The sequence below is a fragment of the Eurytemora carolleeae genome, unplaced genomic scaffold, assembly GCF_000591075.1.
Source record: "Eurytemora carolleeae unplaced genomic scaffold, Eaff_2.0 scaffold489, whole genome shotgun sequence".
NCBI lineage: Eukaryota > Metazoa > Arthropoda > Copepoda > Calanoida > Temoridae > Eurytemora > Eurytemora carolleeae.
In genome coordinates, this window is record NW_019396556.1 from 1 (window position 1) to 24,253 (window position 24,253).

The following is a 24,253-nucleotide window of genomic DNA, read 5'->3' on the forward strand; positions in this document are numbered from 1 at the left end:
TGCATATGTTTCCCTCCCCCCTTCTCATACTTTTTACATAAAAAAGTTTCTTTTTAAAAACATTCCTAAAATATTTGAGAAAAGAACAAATGATAGAACCAACTTATTTTAATTTATTGGGGATGGGGCCGGGGGGAGGGGAGGGTGGTTGGGAAAAAAAGAAAAAGATTCAATCTGAAATTCTTGATCAAAAGCTATTTGAGATAATTATTTAATCAGAATTGTACATTGTACATTGTACAGCTAGGTAGCGAAGGCCCATAGCAAGATTCGTTTTACAGAAACGTTTAATATTTTTAGACTTGGTAAAAGGTTTAACGACAATCTGAGAAGGGTCCAACGATTTAAAATTGTATTCTGTAGAATTTTACTTTTATCTATTATGCAAATTTGTTATCCTAGGTGAAAATAAACGGCGAAAATGAACCAAAAACTATCGTTTAAAAACCCCCAAAAACTATCGTTTTAAAACGATCGCTTTTGCCTTTTATTTTCTTCTAGGGCAACATGTTTGATAAAAGCAAATTTCTACAGAATAAAGCTTTAAGATGTTGTAACCTTCTCATATTGTCGTAAAACCTTTTTAAAGTCTAAAAACATTCAAAGTTTCTGTTTAACGAATCTGGCTATTGGTCATCCCTATGTACATTGTTCAGGGTAGTCAATAATCATATTTTGTTCAGGTTCTAATATTTGTTCACAGTCGTAAGGAAACTGGTAAAACTGCTCGAGCTATCAGGTAGACTAGACACTAGATCGTTATCATACCAACTAATCCTACAATAAAGCCACAGGGTGTCCCAATAAACACGAGAATTGATCTACTTTAAAATAAATGGTTAGATAGTAATGTTAAAGAAATATTTAGGGATCAATGTTAAGGTGGGATCATTTAATATTTATGAGATACGTGCCAATATAAAATGTTTATCTTGGATCAAATGTAAGGAAATTAATGTTAAAAGAAATATATAGGGATCAATGTAGGAATAATAATTAGTAAGGATAATTAGGGATCAATGTCAAGCAGTCAATAATTATGAACATTTATTTAGGGATCAATGTTTGGAGAAGGATACTCTTGGAGGATTCTTGAAGGAAGGAAGTGCCTCTATGGAGGTTCTAAGGACGGAGGCGGAGCAGGTACATTGTTCAGTGAATTTTCACTCTTCTGTCACAATTTCGGTCGTGTCCTCTTTTTGGGGGTTTCTTGAATTAATTAAGTTTCAATTTAAGAAGCTAGGAGTCCAGATCTTCCTCAATCCTCATTATAGTACAAAGGGTCCATTCCATTTTGATGCTGATCAGGATCCGGGATCAGTCCTTGAAATGAATCTAGACATCTGGATCCACGTCTTGAAAGAAATTAGATTCAGATTCGGCATATTAATATACCTTAAAGTTTTATGGACATGTTTTTCTTTTTCTATATTTTGGTTGGTTACCCTGCAGGCGGTATTTCAGATCTATTACCTCTAAACGCTCTTTATTTTCGTAGACTAATTTAGTTTTTCGTTTAGGTGAAGAACCTGGAGCTCAAGGACCTCCTTCCCTACGGTTTTGCTATTCACCACGCCGGAATGTCGCGTGTTGACCGAACCCTAGTCGAAGATTTGTTTGCAGATCGACATATTCAGGTTCTTGTGTCGACCGCAACCCTAGCTTGGGGAGTAAATCTACCAGCGCATACAGTTATTATCAAGGGAACTCAGGTACTTTTCTACACTGTTGGCTTAAATTTTGAAAAAGAAAACAGTTGAATTTTCGAAAAATAAAAACTATTTCGATTTGTTTCTAGCCTTTATGTTGCCCCCAGGATATCAATGGGGGCAATGTTTGCCAATTTGGTTCAGCAGTTTGGTCCGCTATAGCTTTGAGCAAAAAGCCTTATTTTTTGATTTAATGTTTTATAGTTTCTTCTTCATGTATTCAAATTGTGAGAAATGTTTTCAAATTTTGTTTCGCAATTTATTCCTTTAATTTTCTAAGATTTTCTAAGATTTAATTTTATAATTATTTGACAAACTCTTTGCATTGCGGATATCGAGATCAATGCTTTTGTTAATCTGCAGATCAATGTAATTGATATCCGCGGTTGAATATCCTGAAGGGAGATCAATTTAATCGATATCCAAGGTTGAATACCTTGAAGGGATAACTAAAATGAAGAGATTTGTCAAAATAAAAGTGCCCACATTGGATATCGTAATCATGCGATCTGAATTATGAGTATCCAACACAACCGTTACCAACACTGAATATTCTAAATATATTTGAATATTATGTTTGTTTAGATCTATAACCCGGACAAGGGGAAATGGGTCGAACTGTCCGCTCTTGATGTTCTTCAGATGTTGGGTCGTGCTGGTAGGCCGCAGTACGATACTAAGGTAAACAATGCAGTACGATGCCAGTAAAACTCGTTACGAAAACCGTGTAAACAATGCAGTAATATACTAAGGTAAACAATGCAGTACGATACTAAGGTAAACAATGCAGTACGATGCCAGTAAAACTCGTTACGAAAACCGTGTAAACAATGCAGTAATATACTAAGGTTAACAATGCAGTAAGATACTAAGGTTAACAATGAAGTACGATGCCAATAAAAGTCGGTACGATACCCATATAAACAATGCAGTAAGATACTAAGGTAAACAATGCAGTACGATGCCAATGTAAACAATGCAGTACTATACCTAAAAAAAATCAGTACGATATTAATATAAACAATGCAGTAAGATACTAAGGTTAACAATGCAGTACGATACCAATGTAAACATTGCTGTACGATACCAAGCTGTCAATCATGTGACACAAGCTGTCGTCAGATTTAAGTCTAAAATTAGGTCTTAAAGCTGGGTTTAAGGAATCTCGAGTCGAAGCTTTTAAATCGCGGACTCGGGTCTATCTTCCTAGTTCTTTCTATATTATACAGTAAGACCCATAACTCTGTAGAATAGGAGTACAACTGTTGGACTCAAGTCATGCCTTTTCTTCTACCAATGAACAGAAAACACCGCAATTGTACACTTGCACAGACCCAATTTACTTTAAAAATTTTATTTTAAGTAACTCGTAAAACGACAGCATTAACAACTTTTAATTTGTAATCGACAGATTTATGGGTATTATTGTACAACAGTTGAGATTTAGCACGAATAAGGAAATACGAAAACATGATGAATAATCTAGATATCTTTCCTGATATTCCTGAAAAATTATGAAAATTAAAAAAAATCATATCTAAGTCCACTAAGGAAGTACCAACCCCTTGTACTTGGAAAAAAAGAACTTTTTTCTAAATTGTTTTCTGAAACAATCGACAAGTACGTTAAAGTGGCAACATGGCTCAAATTTGGTCTTGTGCTGTGATTTCTACAGTCTACAAGCTGAAGTAGTAACTTTATTGAACAAATTCCAATATTTTGTCTTCAAAACATCCGCGCAAGATCTGAAACCTGACTTTAAATTTCAAAACAACCCGACAATTAATTGGTAGAGACCGGGTTGAAAAACGCAAACGACTTGAAACTTAAACCCTTCACTTCGTGCCAATTTTTGTAGAACTGATATTCTTTAAGCCAATTTAATTTGTTAATTTACCTTGTGATATAAAAACTACGCCAACGCTAAACACTTTAAAATCTAGATATGATAAATATGTGAAAAATTCTTGATACTTGATACTTGTGTGTTGATCCTCAGTGTTCCATCTAGGAATATGTAGAGGATTTTTTTAGGAACTAATGATCATCTGCTGGAAGAGTGGTATCTTCTAGGTTTGTGAATTGATCCCAGTGATCATTGTGGATCTAATGTAGTAGTCATACTTGTTTTTGAATACATTAATATTTTTGGCGGATTTAACATCTTGTGGTAATTTATTCCATGAGTTTACAACTCTATTACTAAAGCAATTCCTTCTCAGTTCTAGTTTTGAGTTTTTTGGTTTCAGGTTGAGTATATCAGCAGATTGTCTTGTTATGCGTTCACTAGTTTCAGCCACATGCTGGAACCACAGGGATTTGTCAACATCATCAAGACCATGGACTATTTTGTAGGTCTGTATCAAGTCAGATCTTTCACGCCTGGCTTCTAAAATTTGTAGTCCTAATTCTTTAAGTTTTTCTTAATATGTGGAGCCCTGAAGCCCTGAGATAATCTTTACTGCCTTGCGTTGTACATTTTCTAGTTTGTCTTTGTCCTGTTGGGTCCAGGGTCTCCAACTTAATACAGCAAATTTCATGTGAACACGAACATACTGTTTGTACAGTTTTAGGAATATATTCCTGTCCCTGAAATGGAAGGCTCTACAAATTTGGCCAAGAACTTGCTTGGCTTTTGGTTTGCTGCAGCTGAGCATTTGCATTGTTGGGAAGGTTTCATTGTGTCTGATACCTACATCTTTTTCTTCTGAGGTTTTCTGAAGTATCTGTCCGTTCATGGTGTAATTGTGTTGTGGGTTATTTTTCCCAATATGCATCACTTTACATTTGTCGACGTTGAACACCATTCCCCATCTCTCTGCCCATTTGTGGAGCTCATTGAGTGATTCTTGCATATCTAAAATACATTGATCATCAAGAATTATTTTTGCAGTTTTTGTGTCATCAGCAAACTTTTTAATCAGTGTTACTAGATTCTGTATTGGATCATCAAGATCATTTATATAAATAGTAAACCCAACCGGTCCCAAGATGCTTCCTTGTGGTACTCCAGATTCAACTTCCATCCATGAAGAATATTTACCATTCAAGACCACTCTCTGTCTTCTGTCACTTAACCAAGATTCAATCCAGTTCAGAAGATTTCCATCAATACTATGAGCTCTGAATTTTGTTACAAGGCGTTTTCTAGGGACCTTGTCAAAGGCTTTTGCAAAGTCTAGGTACACAATGTCTACAATCTGACCTGAGTCAAGTGCTTCAGTGATGGTTTCCAGATATTCAAGTAAGTTGGTCTGACAGGACTTATTGTTCATAAATCCATGTTGACTAGGATTTATTAGTTTATTTTTAGTTAAGTGGTCTACAATATGGTCTTTAATAATGGACTCCATTATTTTGCAGGGTACACTAGTTAAAGATATAGGTCTATAGTTGGATGGTTTACCTCTAGCCCCTTTTTTGAAGATTGGTGTCACATTAGCTTCTCTCCAGTCAGCTGGAACTTTGTTTTCCTGAATACATTTGTTGTAAATAAGCGACAGAGGTTTGGAAATTTGATCACATACAGGAGAGGAACTGTAAACCCATCCACTCCTGGAGTTGGTGATGGTTTCATCTTCTTAATTTTGGCTTTGATCAATTCAGGAGTAAATGTAACATTGTCGAGGGTTGAGGTGCAGGGAAGTCTATTCATTATGGGTATGTTTTGCGTATCTTCTTTAGTGTACACAGTACTGAAGTACACAGTACTTATCTGTTCTAGTTTCTATTATTGGTACAAAAAGAGCCCCAAAAAAAAGATTACAGAAAACAGAAAGGCCAAATAAAAAAAGGTCGAAAAATAAAAACAAAAAATAAATGAACAAATTCGACAAAAAAAAAATTTAAAAAATTGTCCTTTATTTTTAATTATAAAATATTAAATATAATTTTTTCTGCATATTAATGAGATATATGTATTGCAACCTCATGAATATCATAACAACAATCTGAAATTTTCTTATATACTCCACTAGGAGTCATGAAAATTATCATAACAAAAACAAAACATTAAGTAGTCTGAAGCCATCCGCCCTAAAATTATGATTTGATTTAATTTGTTTTAGGGAGAAGGTATTTTAATCACAAATCACAGTGAGCTCCAATATTACCTGTCCCTGCTCAATCAACAGCTACCAATCGAATCGCAGATGATATCTAAGGTAAGCTTCAACTTTCCCCCAGATGTTAGGTATATTTGCGCCGGTTTTTGGGGGTTTTATTTGATTATTTGGTAAAACAATTAAACATTCTTAGTGGCAAGTAAATATGTTTTGAGGTAAAAAGTATCAAAAAGTTTGATAAAATTTGCCTTTTGATATAATTTTTTTTAAAAGCTTCGAGAATAATGCAATGTTAAAAATGTTTTTTATTTTCCACAAATCTAGATAATATAAATTACAGAGAGCAGTTCAAAAAACTAATTTCTAATATCATAAAAAATGAGCGCCATAACAATTTTTTAATCAATTAATCTATAGATAGTAAGTAATCTCTATCTATCTATCTACTATATATCTATCTATCTATTTAGTTACCTGACATGTTAAATGCAGAGATAGTATCAGGAACAGTGCAGACAGTTTCTGATGCTACTCAGTGGCTGGGATACACCTACTTATTCATCAGGTAAATATATTTAGATATATTTTAAATCAGCCCCACCCCCTCCCCCCGTACTATAAAGCATTTTTGTAATAATAAACATTTTTTAGTTTTTTGAAAAAACATGTATTTTTTAAACAACTCAGGCCTTTTCTAAATTTTCTCCAACCAGCCACGAGCATCAAGAAATTTGATTATATTTAGCAGGGGAAATTTTATGATTTTTAAACTGGAAACGCTAAATACTTATGTATTACCCTTGTTTCTTCAAAAAATTACAAAAATCAAATTTACACCATAGTCTGAAAGGAGGCCAGTCCGCCCTCTCAAAGTTTTACAAATGATTACAGTTTTTCGTATAATTCAACTTTTTATAAAGTTTCTAATATATATTTTTTAGTGATTAAAAATTATTAATAATTTTTACTAGTTTGAATTTTTGTGAGAAAAAAAAACAACATGAACAAGGAAAGCCAATGTTGAACAGGATCAAATTGTCAATTGTTTTCGTAAATTTTTTCTCAACAAACTCTAGGATGGCCATTTTAGGTATTAATGTTAGAGTTACTGGTGAAACCAAAATCAAAATATAAGATCCTGTGAAACAAAGTTAAAATGTTAAATATGAAAGGGAAATTTTAAGTTATAACCTGAAGGGTTTTGTTCTGAGATGTTGGATGGGTCAATCTGCTGAGCAATCCAGAGATGATTTCAAGGATGTACCGGCGGAGGAAGACTTAAGCCGCCCAAATTACCAGATTAAGTTCTGCGCCGAAGCATTTTTCGAAGTGTCTTTTTTATAAACAAAATTTTTTGTTGCAATTTTTTTTTTTCAAAATTCGTTTTTTTTTCAATCCACAAGCAACGACGAGCACTTCAGCTAGTTATCATTATTATTATTAGAATGCTGCGGAACCCAACATTATACGGTATCCCTGTGGACGCCCGTGAAGATGATCCCAAGCTTGAGCAGTGGCGCGCCAATCTTGTTCACACCGCGGCATGCGCACTGGAGAAATCCGCGCTCATCAAGTACGATCGAAAATCTGGAAATTTCCAAACCACTGAGCTAGGTAAGTAAAATATAATAAATAGTAAATAAACTTAGTTCCAACCAGAGTGCATAGGATCCGCAACATTTTGGCTTCCTGGATCCGGATCCACAGACCCTGGCAAAATATCAACCATTCAAGGGGAAAAAATATTTTGTTCTCAACACTTGATCTTAACTGCTTAAAAAAGAGAAATGTTTTTATCTATGAATGGTCTTTCAAGTTTCTGTATCAAGATAAATTAAAAAAGAAAGTAAAATAATTCGAAAATTCTTTTTCTGTCAAATTAATCAGTGAATCTTAATTAAATCTTCATGAACTAGATCTGCATCCAAATTCGCATCAAAATTAAATGAATCCTAAGCACTGGTTCCACCTGAAAAACGGTTAACTAGTTTTATTAGCAAGAAATTGGATTTAAGTGATTTATTGATCATTTGTTCATTGATTTATTGATCATTTGTCCATTGATTTATTGATCATTTGTCCATTAATTTACTGATCATTTGTCCATTGATTTATCGATCATTTGTCCATTGATTTATTGACCATTTGTCCATTGATTTATTGATCATTTGTCGATTGATTTATCGGTCCACTAAATTGCATTGATTGGCCATTGAATTCATTAATACTTGATAAGTTTTTTATCAATCAATGTTTTGGTGGTCCGTTTATTTAATGGTTATCGGACTAAATAGATAGTTTGTTTCGTCGATTCGTTGAACTACTGAGGGTTCATCAGTAAAACAAATTCTCATGATACCGATATCTAATGATTCATGAACTCAATGCATTCATTAATTGTTATTTAATTTACCGCCTCATTCTCCCATTATTTTACCGCCTCATTCCCCCATTATGTCACCGCCTAATTCCCCCATTATTTTACCGCCTCATTCTCCCATTATTTTACCGGCTCATTCCCCCATTATTTTACCGCCTCATTCCCCCATTATTTTACCGACTCATTCCCCGATTATTTTACCGACTCTTTCCCCCATTNGCCTCATTCCCCCATTATTTTACCGCCTCATTCCCCCATTATTTTACCGACTCATTCCCCCATTATTTTACCGACTCATTCCCCCATTATTTTACCGACTCATTCCCCCATTATTTTGCGTATTTACATCTCAAAAGACGATAAAATTGTGAACAACTATTTCCCGGGAAATTTAAGAATTTGTAAATAATTCTAATGATTTATTAAATTCAGGTCGAATCAGCAGTCACTACTATTGTACACATCAGACAATGTACACGTACAATACCTTACTTAAACCCAACCTGTCAGAGATTGAGTTGTTCAGGTGATAATTCTTTTAGACATTAGCATGGTTTTTTTGGCAGGGAATAAAAATGAAGGGAAGGGAAATGGCTTTATATTAAACTTAATTTTAAGTAAATAATTAACAATAAACAAATGTTCTCTCCTAGACTGTACAAATACCGAGATCCTTATGTACTGTATATACCATATTATTTTAGTGTTTTCTCTTCAACCATATTATTTCAGGGTTTTCTCTCTGTCCGGAGAGTTCCGGAATATAACTGTAAGAGATGAGGAGAAGTTGGAACTTCAGAAACTAATGGAACGTGTTCCTATTCCTATCAAGGTCAGATTTTATTCGACCTATCTTTTCTACTTTCTATTTTTTCTATTAATATTCCATCTTTTCTATTATTTTCTTTCTATTAATAAGCTTAAGCAATTCTATTTTCTCTTCTAGGAGAGACTAGAAAAGCCCAGTGCTTAAGTAAATATCTTGCTACAAGCCTCTATTGATATACATATAATATATATATATCCTATCTATCTAGGAGAGCATAGAAGAGCCCAGTGCTAAAGTAAATATCCTGCTACAAGCCTATATCTCCCAGCTCAAGCTTGAAGGGTTTGCTCTGATGGCAGATATGGTTTATGTCACACAGTCTGCTGCTAGGTAATTAAAACATAAATTTTTTTCTAATTTAAACTTATCAGTCATTTTTGATTTGCGCTGTTTTTTTACTTTCTAACTTTTATTTTATTTTAATTTTTAAATATAACCCAGATCTTAAGAGTCAATCTTACAAATTTTTTTGATTGAATTAGATTTGAGGAATGCTTTGATATTCACATTTAAGGTATCCCTAATACTTTGATTTTATCAAGGATGAATATTGATTATGAATATCCATTTATAAATATTTCACGGTTTTATCATGAATATTTATTATTGTTTTGTTTTTAAATGAGGTTTTCTTTAGGTTGATCAGAGCAATATTTGAGATAGTTCTGTTCCGTGGTTGGGCTCAGCTGGTGGATAAATGCCTGGCTTTGAGCAAGGTTGGATAATCTTTAAGTATTTGTTAAGGTCCATAATTTAGAAGGGGTTTAAAATTCACATTTTATTCCTCAGCCTAGATTCAAATCAATGTTTTGCATTAAAAAGAATTAAAGTCCTGAAAAAAAACTTTTGAGCAAAAAATGACGGTTTTGGGTTGTTTATTTTTTTATTTGAGTATAAATTTTTATCTCTCAATGTCATTTCTTTCTTAGATGGTTGACAAACGGATGTGGCAGAGTATGTCTCCGCTCCGACAGTTCCGGAAGATGCCGGAGGAGGTAATCAAGAAGATCGAGAAGAAATCATTCCCCTGGGAGCGGCTCTACGACCTTGGACCCAACGAGATCGGAGAGTTGATCCGTATGCCGAAACTTGGTAAAACAATTCACAAATATGTTCATCAGTTTCCCAAGTTGGATCTGGTCTCCCACATCCAACCGATCACGAGGTCGACGCTCAGGATGGAGCTCACCCTTACACCAGACTTCCAGTGGGACGAGAAGGTTCACGGACACAGCGAGGCTTTCTGGATCCTTGTGGAGGACGTTGACTCCGAGATCATCCTCCACAACGAGTTCTTCCTTCTCAAGAAGAAGTTTGCCGAGGACGAGCATGTGATCAAGTTCTTTGTGCCGGTGTTTGAGCCTCTGCCTCCGCTCTACTTCATCCGGGTGATCAGTGATCGTTGGATCGCCAGTGAGACTCAGCTTCCTGTCTCATTCCGGCATCTGATCCTACCAGAGAAGAATCCTCCTCCAACGGAGTTGTTGGATTTGCAACCTCTCCCTGTATCCGCCCTAAGGTAATATTACAGAAAAGGAGGGTGTGGGAACAGATTAACCCTATTCCTGCTGGGGAGGGGGAGGGTCAAATCGCCCCCCCCCTCTTGAAGGTCTATTTTAAATAACTTAAATTATGGGGCTGAGGCTGTTAAAATTTTTTGACTTCCTAAATACCAATGGCACTCCCATTGAGTCTTAAACCTGGCTTGATACTAACTGCCTGAGTCCTCAAGAACACTGCCTGAATGACTTTTTTTCTTTTAATCAACTAAATCTTTCTTTTGACCCACTTTCAGTTGTCAGATTTTGATAATTTTTAGCTTTTTGGATAGCCTATAAAATAAGGAAACGATTTGCACAAGTTTTGCAAATTATTTGCATACATTCTGTCAAAAGAAATTTGCACATTTTTAGTTTTTTTTCTTACACAATATTTATATAAAATTTTGCAAGAGTTTTTGCATATTTGAAATGGTCAAGGGCTTATCATATTTGGACATCAAACATGGGATTCTGAGGGAGGGGGGGGGGAATTGACCCCCCACCCAGCGTAACCTAGTTTTTAAGTAACCCAGCAGGGATAGGGTTAAAAATAGAAGGAAGATGTGGGAGCAGATTTAGTGAAGGAAGCAGAAAGTGTGGGATCGGTTTAAGTGAACGATCTCAGTTTTCCAAGGAATTTTACGTTTTTCCTTAATAATTTTTTCTAAAATGAGAATGATTTATAAATAGATTTTTTTTCTTCATCATTGTACTGTTGTACTAATGTACTATTGTACTATTGTACTATAATTCTATTATACTAGTGTACTAGTGTACTATTGTACTATTGTACTATTGTACTATTGTACTATTGTACTATTGTACTAATGTACTATTGTACCATTGTACCATTGTACTATTGTACTATTGTACTAATTGTACGATTGTACGATTGTACCATTGTACAATTGTACTTTTGTACAATTGTACAATTGTACAATTGTACTATTGTACCATTGTATAATTGTACTTTTGTACTATTGTACTGTTTTACTGATGTATTGTGTAGGAACAAGGAATATGAGAATCTGTACAAGGAGAACTTCGTACAATTTAACCCAATCCAGACCCAGGTCTTCAACACTATATACAACGGAGATGAAAACGTATTTGTCGGAGCTCCGACCGGTTCAGGGAAAACTGTCTGTGCCGAGATGGCGATAATGCGTCTTTTCTCCCAGAACCCTGAAGGCAGATGCGTATATGTTACGCCGAAGGACGCATTGGCCGATATTGCGTACGCAGATTGGCATGGGAAATTCACTCCGCTTGGTTTAAAGGTAAGAATCTTTCGTAATCTAAATCTTTGTTGTTAAATCTTAAGTTGATAGTTAAATTATTATTTTGTCTCCAGGTTGTGATCTTGACTGGAGAAACAGGAACCGACCTGAAACTGCTAGCCAAGGGAAACCTGATCATCTCAACCCCGGAGAAGTGGGACGTGCTTAGCAGGCGTTGGAAGCAGAGAAAGAACGTGCAGAACATCAATCTCTTCATCGTTGACGAGCTACAGCTTTTGGGAGGAGAAGGAGGACCTGTTCTTGAGATAGTTTGCTCCAGGATGAGATATATCTCCTCTCAGCTAGAGAAAGCTATCCGTATCCTGGCTTTATCCTCCTCCCTGAGTAACTGTAAGGATGTATCTCAATGGCTTGGAGCCGGGAATAACTCTACATTTAACTTCCATCCTAATGTACGTCCTGTTCCCCTTGAACTTCATATTCAGGTAATAATATTTTTTAAATATTTCAATTTCGAAATGAACTGAAAGGATGACTGATGTGTTTAATCTTACCTGCTCAACGTTAAGTTACTACACCATAAAGTATTTTTTTTCTTTCGTTTTATCGGTATTTTTTCCTTATAACATAATACTTCAGCCCCCACACAAACACTATCAAAACAAACAAACAAAATAATTTTATTTGTGTTCATGTGAGTCAGAAAGAAAGTCTTGTGAAAATATATTATACTAATTACTAGGCTTTCAGTCCATCTTCTATTTTAAGTGTAAACATTTTCTCTTCGTGTACTTTGTAAAAAAAAATCATAAAAAAATCGTGGATTTTCAAAATTGAATGAAAATCGAAGTTTGTTGGAGGCCAATTTTTGAAATTTTGATCATTCATTAACCTTCCATGGGGTCATGTGAGGCCCCACTCAAAATTTGGGCACGATCGGTGTTGCCGTTTTGCCAATTTTTGGATACTAATTAACAGACAGACAGGCAGACAAGCAAAGTATTTATATAGATTTTATCTTCTGTGTATTCAGGGATTCAACATGACTCACAACGCTAGTAGAATCGTGTCTATGGCAAAGCCGACTTACAACGCGATTGTGAAGCACGCACCTCGCAAGCCGGTCATTGTGTTTGTACCAAGCAGGAAACAAACCAGGCTCACAGGTTAAATTTTCATAATAAAAATTAATAAGAATAAGAACATTTTTTTACTGGAACTTAAATTATGAAAAATCTTGTAAATGATCAAATCGAAAATTAGAATTGTTGGGTGGGCCGGGCGGTGGAAGAGGGTTAAAGTTTAATTACGTAATTTTACATTTTCCGAATTTATTGATTGTGGTGTTCAATGTTTAATTTTATTTACCTTTTTTAAGAATTGAAATGTTACACGGAGTTGAAAACTATTTCCGTTGCTTATTTGGCGGATTATATTTTTATATTTATATGGCAGAAATGGGGTAAACGTGCCAGTGGACTTGATATTTGAATAACAGATAATTACTGTCTCAAATTTTCAATATCTTTAATCTAAAATCTAAAATACATATTTTAGCCATCGATCTATTAACCTATGCTGCTGCTGAAAACCAGCCGGATAGGTTTCTACACGCTGAACAGGAAGATATTGAAGCTTTCCTTGCTAAAATACAGGTCAAAATATACAAATATTCAAGATTTCCTTTCTAAAATACAAGCCAAAATATTCAAATATTTTAGCTTTCCTTGATAAAATACAGGTCAAAATATTCAAGATTTCCTTACTAAAATACAGGTCAAAATATTCAAATATTCAAGATTTCCTTGCTAAAAGAAATTTATATAATAAAACAAGACATTCGTATATATATGTTGTCTATAGCCGGCCAAACGGCTGGACCGATCGGGCTGAATTTTTTGTTGTTGACACTCATGGGTGGCCAGGGGGTGTTAAAGGCTAAAATAAATTCGAATTTTTTTTAATCTTCAAATTTTGTCACGGGCAACGCCGGGCCCTTCAGCTGGTATTTAAATAATTTTGTTGTTGTTGCTGTTAATCAGTTCTGTGTTCATTTCTGATTTTACAGGACAAGACGCTTCGTGAGACATTAAGCCAAGGAGTTGCATTTATGCATGAGGGGCTCAGCTCAACGGACAGGAGGCTCGTAGAGTCACTCTTCGACTCAGGAGCAATTCAGGTAAACGTGAAATAACTTCTGCGCAAGTTTTTAGATATGCGGATTTTAAATCATAATTTTTTTATTTCTTTGTAGAATGATTTGATGTGATGTGACTTGACTTGACTTGACTTGATTTCTTTAAGGTTGTTGTTGCTGCGCGTGCTCTGGTTTGGGCGCTGACTATCCAGGCGCATCTTGTTATTATCATGGATACACAATACTACAACGGGAAGCTTCACGCTTACCATGATTATCCTGTCACGGATATCCTGCAGATGCTGGGCAGAGCAAACAGGTCAGATTAATCTGTTTGGTCTCAAATTTAGATTGGGGTACTCGGGATTCTTAGTATGGTTTTGAGATTCTTATGTTGAGTGGATCGACTTTAATAGCGAAAATTTAGTTTCTCGGTAAAATCGTTTATGTGCGGGTAAACGGTGGAAGTAACTATGAATACCCTGTGCAACGCTGGGTTCCCAAGCTAGTATCTATATATAAAATTGTAACCCTGTTTGTTTGTCCGATCATAACTACAAATTTTGATTTGGTTACCCGGTATGTTCTTGGCTTGGTTTTGATATTCTAAATTGAGTGTGTCTACTTTTAACGGGAAAAATAGCTAAAATTGAAATTTACGACAAGGGGCGGGTAAATGGTCGGACTGACTATGACTCCCTTAAGCCATGCTGTGTTCTAAGCTAGTAAATAAGTGGAATATAAACTAAAAAATCAAAAATATTCTGTTCTTCAAAAATCAAAAAAAATTGATTTAAAAAAAATTCCATTGGCAACGCCGGGCACTTTAGCTAGTTAAGTAATATTATGTTTGTATTAGACCAACAGAGGATACAGACGCTAAGTGTGTTCTGATGTGTCAGAACTCAAAGAAGGATTTCTTTAAGAAGTTCCTGTACGAACCTCTCCCCATAGAGTCTCATCTTGATCATTGTCTTCACGATCATTTCAACGCTGAGATCGTTACTAAGACCATTGAGAACAAGCAGGTATAGTTGATCATCTTTATTGATCATTTGTTGATCCATTCCCTGGTCTCGTAGATTAATCTTTTGGTTACTGTAATAGTTGATTTCTTGATCTCTTGATCTCTTGATTTCTCGATTTCTCGATATCTTGATTTCTCGATTTCTCGATTTCTCGATTTCTTGATTTCTTGATTTCTTGATTTCTTGATTTCATGATTTCTTGATTTCAAGATTTCTTGATTTTTACTTTTTGATTTTTTGATCTTTTGATCTTTTGATTTCTTGATTTCTTGATTTCTTGATTTCTTGATCTCTTGATCTCTTGATATCTTTATCTCTTGGTAATTGATCACTTAATTACTTGATTGTTTTTTAATTGGTTGGCAAGGTTATTGATTAATTTACAAAGATAGCTGTTGTCTGATCACTCCACCTTCTTTTTAACTGATAGCATAACAGACTGATTCTTTAATTATGTGACTGATTTTATATTTATTTGATTAATATTCAAATTGTTTTTTGATCATTTCTTATTAATTTGATTATTTGCTTGGTTTTTGATAAGATTTTGTTGCTTGGGTTTATTTTATTTAATGCTTGATTTTTTAACATTTGTAGAGATAATATATATGTTGGTAAATTTTTAGGACGCTGTTGATTATATGACCTGGACCTACATCTACCGAAGAATGACTCAGAACCCGAACTACTACAACCTACAGGTTCATTAACTTAATTCGCTAAATACAATCTACAGTTCATTAACTTAATTCGCTAAATACAACCTACAGGTTCATTAACTTAATTCGCTAAATACAACCTACAGGTTCATTTACTTAATTCGCTAAATACAACCTACAGGTTCATTAACTTAATTCGCTAAATACAACCTACAGGTTTATTTACTTAATTCGCTAGATACAACCTACAGGTTCATTAATTGAATTCGCTAAATACAACCTACAGGTTCATTTACTTAGTTCGCTAAATACAACCTACAGTTCATTAACTTATTCGCTAAATTAAAATACAATTTACAGGTTCATTTACTTTCTTAGCTAAATACAATCTACAGATTTATTTATTTTATTCGCTAAATACAACCTACAGGTTCATTAAATTTAATCGTTAAATTCAACCTACAGGTTCATTAATTGAATTCGCTAAATACAACCTACATGTTCATTTACTTAATTCGCTAAATACAACCTACAGTTCATTAACTTATCCGCTAGATACAATCTACAGGTTCATTTACTTTATTCGCTAAATACAATCTACAGGTTCATTTACTGTATTCGCTAAATACAATCTACAGGTTCATTTATTTTATTCGCTAAATACAATCTACAGGTTCATTTACTTTATTCGCTAAATACAACCTACAGGTTCATTTACTTTATTCGCTAAATACAACCTACAGTTCATTAACTTAATTCGCTAAATAAAGTCTACAGGTTCATTTACTTAATTCGCTAAATACAACCTACAGTTCATTAACTTAATTCGCTAAATAAAATCTACAGGTTCATTTACTATATTCGCTAAATACAACCTACAGGTTTATTAACATAATTCGCTAAATACAACATACAGGTTTATATACTTAATTCGCTAAATACAACCCACAGGTTTATTTACTCAATTCGCTAAATACAACCTACAGGTTCATTAACTTAATTCGCTGAATACAACCTACAGGTTTATTAACTTAATTCGCTAAATACAATCTACAGGTTCATTAACTTAATTCGCTAAATACAACCTACAGGTTCATTTACTCAATTCGCTAAATACAACCTACAGGTTCACTATTTCAGGGTGTGACATACCGTCATCTGTCTGATCATCTATCGGAGATGGTTGAAACCACGTTGTCTGAACTGGAGCACAGTAAATGTATCAGTGTTGAGGATGACATGGATACTGCTCCGCTCAACCTGGGCATGATTGCTGCATACTACTATATCAACTATACAACCATAGGTCAGGATAGAGATTATAGAAATTGTAAATTAAAGGAGGGCTTGGATCAGTAAAATCTTTCGTTTTCAGTTTTTTTGGCCCTAACAGGTGCTGAGTCTCCTCCCCCAGAAAGAAAGAAAAATTAAGCCCCCCCTCCCCCTTGGACAAACTCTTGAATACGCCCCTGGAGATGTTTAAAGTAAGTAGATAAAACTAATCTTGTCCTGTGCTCTAGAACTGTTCTCAATGTCCCTGAACAGCAAGACGAAGATACGAGGTTTGATTGAGATCATCTCCGCCAGCGCTGAATATGAAGATTTACCAATCCGTCATGGAGAAGATGGTCTTCTCAGGAACCTGGCTACAAGGTCAGAGAATATTTTTAAACTTTGAAAATCCACGAAATTTTTTTTATTAAATCCGCGAACTTTGTTATTGCTATTGGTTTTACAATGTATACAAAGAGAAAATGTTCACAATTTTATAACCTAGTATTTTTAAAATATACAAATGCTTAGTTCTAAATTTTAGAATGCAAGGATTTTAGAGCAGTTCTGTTTTTTGTGATAAATTCAGCTTTTAAATATGGCTTTCCTGCCCATGCCTCTAATGTAATTATTAATTTTCACATAATTTCCCGTCTTTGTTGAAAATTTAATGCATTTTTTGGGAGGCAAAGTTTTTAACTTCTGGTGTAGACTTTAGATTATGTTCAGGTTACCGAACAAACTGCAGTCAGCCAAGTTCAATGATCCTCATGTAAAGGCAAACCTTCTTCTGCAGGCGCATCTTTCCAGGTAAACTATTAGAGCTGTAAATACTAGATCTCTCCGAGTTTAAAAAAAATGATGGGCGGATTTTTGGTAACTAATAATTTGGACAATGGACACTAGACATTGGATACAGGACACTGGACACTGGAAACTGAACACTGGACACTTGACACTTGACACTGGACACTTGACACTGGACATTGGACATTGGACACTGGACATTGGACACTGGACATTGGACACTGGACATTTTACACTGAACTTCAACATTGGACGGCGAAATTGTGTATTGGACATTGGACTAATTTCACTGGAAATTAGACACAATGCTGATAATAGGACACTAAAGCTGTGTATTAAACCGAATCTATGTATTGTAGAATGCAACTGAGTGCTGAGTTACAACAAGATACGGAGATAATCCTCTCAAAAGCAATAAGGTAGGAATTAATGTGAAGTTGGAAAAAATGTATTCTGATTTGATTTTGGTAAATTTATTTATTTTTGATTTTTTTAATCGTCAATATAGTTTTTTTTAACTCTCGAGCCCATATCGCTATGGTTCTATTTTAAGTAAACTCATCGAAATTTGAGAGGAAATATTAAAAATTCAGAGAATTATAAAAAGAATAATTTTGGATGTAGCAATCATTTTCAGTTAGAAAATGGGTGATAATATCTGTGTTTTCTGTGTAGGTTGATCCAGGCTTGTGTTGATGTACTCTCTAGCAATGGTTGGTTGAGCCCTGCTATTGCAGCTATGGAGCTGGCCCAGATGGTCACCCAGGCTATGTGGAGCAAGGACTCGTATCTCAAGCAGCTGCCACACTTCAACAAGGAGGTGGGTTACATCTTTCATGCTCTTAGAAACACTCCGGTTTCTACATTGCGCATTTTTGCTGAAAAAAAAACAATGTTTTACAATGACTCACACACAACTTAAAGATCACCTAATTTGATTTGGGAATTGAGTCCAAAGCAAAAATCCGCAAAATTGGTCCAAATAAACCCCCTTTTTAAACTATTCACACTAGACTTGTGTCATTAATTAAATATTACATTAATTTTTTCCTTCCTTTGGCGTTTACGAATGATAGTTGATCTTTTTTTATAGTAAAGCTAACACTTTTCTGGCTGATTTGAATAGGAATTCTAACTCTTCTCAATTTTGAATTTTTTGAACTGCATGCTCATCTTTGTAAGGTTTTCTTTCAAGGTTAAAATTGCAATGCTCGTTGTTTGAATACATTAGGTCTGCTTGAGTTTATCTTCATTTATGAGTCTGCAAAAAAAAATTCATTAGGGGGGTGGGGGTTGGAAAGTTAGCGCAAAATGAATATCATGTTAATGTTCCTAAATGTTGAATAAATTGTTTAGGTGATAGACCGAAGTGTAGAGAAGGGAGTAGAGAGTGTGTTTGATATAATGGAGATGGAAGATGAAGACAGGAATAAACTCCTGAGTATGTCCGACCAACAGATGGCTGATGTAGCAAGGTTCTGCAACAGGTAGTAAACCCTTTTTATTGCATTAAACTAAATTATTTTATTATTATTTTTATTACACTGATCGAAGTAAAAATCGGTTCATTTTTGTTTTTTATTCTTTGATTTTTTTTAAGGAACGGTCAGGTTTTTTTTATTAACGGACATTCCTGATTTACAACGGTTCCTTTGAATATTTTATCTGATCAGTGGAAGAAAATATCTTTATTTTATTTATCAATATTAAACTTGTATATTGTCTAGGTATCCTAATATTGAACTCCAGTATGAAGTTCACAACAAGGAAGATCTTCACTCAGGTTCTAGTGTTAATATCGAGGTAAGTAACAGAGCCGGGATCATATTGAATCAATGGCGTTAAGTTGTTCAACTTCTTAATGGCAGTTGAACCACCTCTCTTTTGCGTCGGTTTAAAGGGAGTGTTCGCGAAAAATTAAATGGGGTATTGGCTTAATGCGATAAAAAAGCGCTTTTGATTGCTACTAATATTACTTCTATCTGTTGCGTCTGTAAGGAGAAAATTGTTAAAAACGACTCACACCGAAGAACGTAGTGTCCATACAAATTCAGAAAGATGCAACATTTAACTCGGATCGTAAAAAAATCATTCAGATATTACGAACAATAGTCATCGATTATTTTTCTACTCATTCGTAAATACTTGATATTTCATAATATTTTGTATTTTTCATGATCTGAGAGTTACTTTTGAAAACATTTATTCCTGTTGCGAGGATTTTTGATAATGAAGACGACAGTTTCATATTTTCCAGGAATGTTCGAAAATCCAGCGCCAGCGAAAATTATTTAGAAAAAACAAAATAAAAAATATTATGAAATATGAACAATATACAAATGCTTCGAAAAATAATCGATGACTACGGTTTGTAATATCTGAATGATTTGTTTGGAATTAAATTGATTTGTTTACGATCCGAGTTGAATGTTGCACCTTTCTTAATCAAAAGCGCTTTTTTATCGCATTAAGCCTATACCCCCTTTCATTTTTCGCGAACACTCCCTTTAAGTTGAAGGGAAGTGTTTCAACTTGTTCAAAGTTCGTTAATAATAAGGGACCAAACAAAGGAATGCCAGTCCCACACTTTGTTGAAAATATATTTCGGTCTGGGTTGACCCTCGTCATTTATTGAAATTGTTTTTTGTCATCAAGATTCAAAACAAACTTAGTCTTTGTAGTTATACCTACATTTATTTATACATTACATCAAAACTATTTTTAAGGAAACTCGTAGAAAAGTATTATTAACAAGATGTATTGGTTTCCATACCCATTTAGGCTTTAGGTTTATTAGCATTAGGCCAATATACCTTTAGTAATAAATGACAACTGTATCTTTGAAAATCTCGCATTTTAAAAAAAATTGATTTTACAGTGTTCTTTTTATATTTAGATCAGGAATTTTTTAAGAGTGATGGTTTTATACAGTTCAGAGGAGTTTTTGTTTGTGGGGGGGGGGGTCCTTATGTTTATTTGGACAGGGTTCTAAGGGTTTTATTACTGGGTCAATTGTAAAGCAAAATTTTCGAACTAAGATGGGACATTTAGGTTGCATTTTTGCATCAGAACTTGAAAATTTGTATTTAAAATTGGTAGATCTTAGATCATATTACAACATAAAAGTATCAATTGAGACAGTTTCGCAAATTTTTCGCTAAAATTTCGCGAATATTTTTGAAATTTTCGAGAGAAAAAATTTTTGAATTGTTGCTCGCGAATAAAAATAGGTTTTCGCTTCCTCTTGCTTTATTAACTTTCGCAAAAAAGTTTGCGAAATATTAAAGAAATTTTTTGCATTGTCTTTCGTTCGTTGAACACCCTAGAATGAGAATTCTTGATCTGTATTTGTATTTTACCAGGTGAAACTGGAAAGAGAAGATGAGGTGACCGGCCCTGTCATAGCTCCATTCTTCCCAACTAAACGTGAAGAGGGCTGGTGGGTCATCATCGGAGACTCCAAATCCAACAGTCTGCTGTCTATTAAACGTTTAACCCTGCAACAGAAAGCCAAGTTTAAGCTTGACTTCGTTGCGCCAAGACCAGGAAATTACAGGTTGGATTATTTTATTGTTTGATTTTCATTAACTTATTAATTAATCAATTTATGAAACTATTGTATACTTTATCATTCTTCCTCACTTCATCTTGAATATCATAATGAACGTGCTATAAAGTTAAATTAGTTGTACATTTTAGCATGCGCTGTAAAGTTTTGATTGGTTCCTGGATTTTCTCCAAAAAATTTATGATATTTCCAAAATATTTTTTTCAATTGAAATGAAAATGAAATTGAAATCAACTTTACATTTTGACTTCTGCTTTGTTTCAAAGCTTAGTTGATCTAGAAATAGCCATTGAAATAAGACAAGTACACAAACGTTTCATAAAATTACCTGTAGCACCATTATTTTGGCGCGACGTGTTATGAAGTTTTTGGACTGAAATTTTCTCTTTATCTCGAAGGTTCTCGCCTTTTCAGATTATACTTTGACCCTCGTTAAAGCTCGGGACAAAGTTAAATCTAAAAAGGCTTTAACCTTCTCCATACAGAGAAAATTTCTGTCCAAAAACTGTATAACAATGCGAACCAAAATAACAGTGTGATAAATAGTTAAATTATACAAGTTCCAATTTTTTGGTTCTTTCTTATGCGCAGTTTTTCCTTGCATGGTGAAACTTAAATAATTTTTTTTATAGTTCCTGGTAAAAATTTTGTATGGACCATAACAACCGGTTGGTATGCAGCACGGCTCAAATTTAATCCTATGCTGTGATCTGTACACAAGCTGAACTAATAACTTATTTGAATAAAATCCAATATTTTTTCCTAAAAACCATTCCAGTAATGTCTGAAAACTGAATTCAAATTTGCAAACAAAACAACAATGAATTGGTAGAGATCGGGCTAAAAAAACCGAATGTTGGCAAGACTTGAAACTCAAGGAGCCCTCTTTGCAAAATGTGACAATTTTTTCTCGACCCGTCATTATATTTGGTGCTGACGTCATGGCATTTTTTAATACTCTTATTTACATTATTTTTATTCAGCTACTCCCTGTACTTCATGTGCGACTCCTACATGGGATGTGACCAGGAGTACAAGTTCAACTTGGATATCAAGGTACTTTACAAATCTTAGCAGTAGAACAAAAGATGAGGATGTGAACTAAATGACGGCAAACGCCATTTAATAATAAGTGTAAAACAATATGTCGGGTGTTGGGAGGTTTTTAAAATAGGAAAATGGGTCATTCCATGTCAAGTCAACCACCTATGGACGGCATGTCACAGATTTTGCTGAAATTTTTCATACAATTGGGATATTAAAAAAACGAGAATTTTGGATTGTTTTTTGAATTCTAAGAAGCTTAATGTATAAAAAATTTTCATTTGCTGGATCCGGAAAATATTTTTAAATTTAAAATTGGTGATGGTGATGGACCAAACCTCTGTAGAGTAAAAAAGTAGATGTTAGTTCTATATTTATTGAAAACATATTTCGGTATGGGTTGACCCTCGTCAGTTCTAACGATATAATAACCATCAAAATCGGTAAAAAAAGAAATTTTTGTTAAAAATTACAAGAAAATAAACAAACAAAGAAGATTTTTCAAAATTAAAATTTGGGCTGTCAAATGGACATAAGGGAAACGGACTCAGATTATGAGATGGAAAAAAGATAATTTGCAAATATTCACTTTAAAAAAAATGTTTTAAGACAATTATAATTTTGACTCAAATACTTTTAACTATAATTCAATTTTGACTCATATTATGAATTTGCCTCGAGAGTAAAAAATAGACTAATTGAAATAATTAAACATTTTGTATATTTCTAAAATCTGATTGTTCAGGAACCACAATCTGGTGGAGAAGATTCGGGTTCAGATTCAGATTAAACAAGGACTCTTTAAACGTTAGGCATGTTTTGGACATTTCTCTGTAACGTTCTGTACCTTTCTCTGTAACGTTCTGTACGTTTCTGCCTACATTTACCTGAAATTGAAAATCGGATGTGCGTTTGTATTGTAGAGTGGCAACATTAAATATGGTGTTTTAATGTACATTGTGCATTGTCTATATATGAACTGTTGTCCACTATTTATTTTGCATTTTCTTTGAATAAAAATAATTACTGAAAAATGTGTGTTTATTGTGTCTTTGTTTGTATGTTCGAGCAAGTTTACCTAAAAAAAATGTTTGAAAAACTTGTTTAAAAGTTTTAAGTTGAGTAGTTTCTGACATGTAACTGGTTATATTCGATTTGATAATAAAGTCAACCCTAGAGGAGCTTTGAGGTCACCGAGACTTATTTTCATTGATTTTGGATTTTGAGTTCCGGAGGTTAGATACCTTCAATATTTTCTTTGGTCAGGAAGAGGAACACCAAAACCCATGGTTTGATGTATCTTTATATTATGATCTCCGGAGGTCAGATACCTAAACTTAGTATCCTCTATGGTTAGAGATGGGCCTCAAATGGGATTGAAACACTAAATAACCTATGGTTTGATACCTCACATGAATTAGTTTAGTTTTTTTTTTTTCCACCTTCGGAGGTAAGCAAACTCCTGGATCAACCTAGTACAAAAAGAGGCATCGGAATAAAATTGGACCACCAATGAGTTGATTATCCTAAAAACAAAAAATGTTTATAGCTTATTGAAGTTTCCAAGGTCCATTTGAGGGCTGCAATTTTTATGCTCGCAAGTTTCAATCCAGTGGTCGCAGAGAACTAATTTTTTTCTTTTTCTTATACATAACTTGATATGTGATTATTTTAATTTCATCAAAATCTGAGATGGTGACATCCAGGGGGTAGGTGAGTGGAAAAAAGAATGACCCAAAGGGAAAACCCTTTTTCCAACCAGAGCTGGATTACCAAGCTAGATAGTAGATTTGTATGGCGTCATAAAAAAAAATATATTCTTCAATATCGGTAGATTAGATAACTTTACATAAACCCTCACTGTTTCTGTGCATACAGCTCTAAGTAATGCATAATATTGCAGTTTATTAAAAAATACACCTTTAACAGTTGAAGAAAATAATAAAAAGAACACAATTATGAAAACTTTATACC

The 24,253-nt window shown here is 34.2% G+C and overlaps 1 protein-coding gene across 1 annotated transcript; it reads left to right on the top strand.

Moving 5' to 3' along the window:
* Positions 1-683: 683 nt before the first annotated feature.
* On the top strand, positions 684-23,313 carry LOC111705428 (putative U5 small nuclear ribonucleoprotein 200 kDa helicase; the record flags this gene model as incomplete). The annotated part of the gene is given in 30 exon segments (XM_023477981.1): positions 684-739; positions 1,056-1,143; positions 1,521-1,712; positions 2,295-2,390; positions 5,777-5,872; positions 6,244-6,338; positions 7,218-7,387; positions 8,586-8,679; positions 8,886-8,985; positions 9,191-9,312; positions 9,620-9,698; positions 9,912-10,501; positions 11,533-11,803; positions 11,878-12,249; positions 12,798-12,930; positions 13,322-13,419; positions 13,833-13,943; positions 14,069-14,220; positions 14,761-14,929; positions 15,556-15,630; positions 16,729-16,894; positions 17,109-17,241; positions 17,590-17,670; positions 18,027-18,086; positions 18,343-18,487; positions 19,024-19,154; positions 19,395-19,470; positions 21,030-21,223; positions 22,219-22,291; positions 23,025-23,313. Coding segments are annotated over 30 exon segments (4,263 nt in total), but the record flags the coding sequence as incomplete, so codon positions are not given.
* Positions 23,314-24,253: the final 940 nt, after the last annotated feature.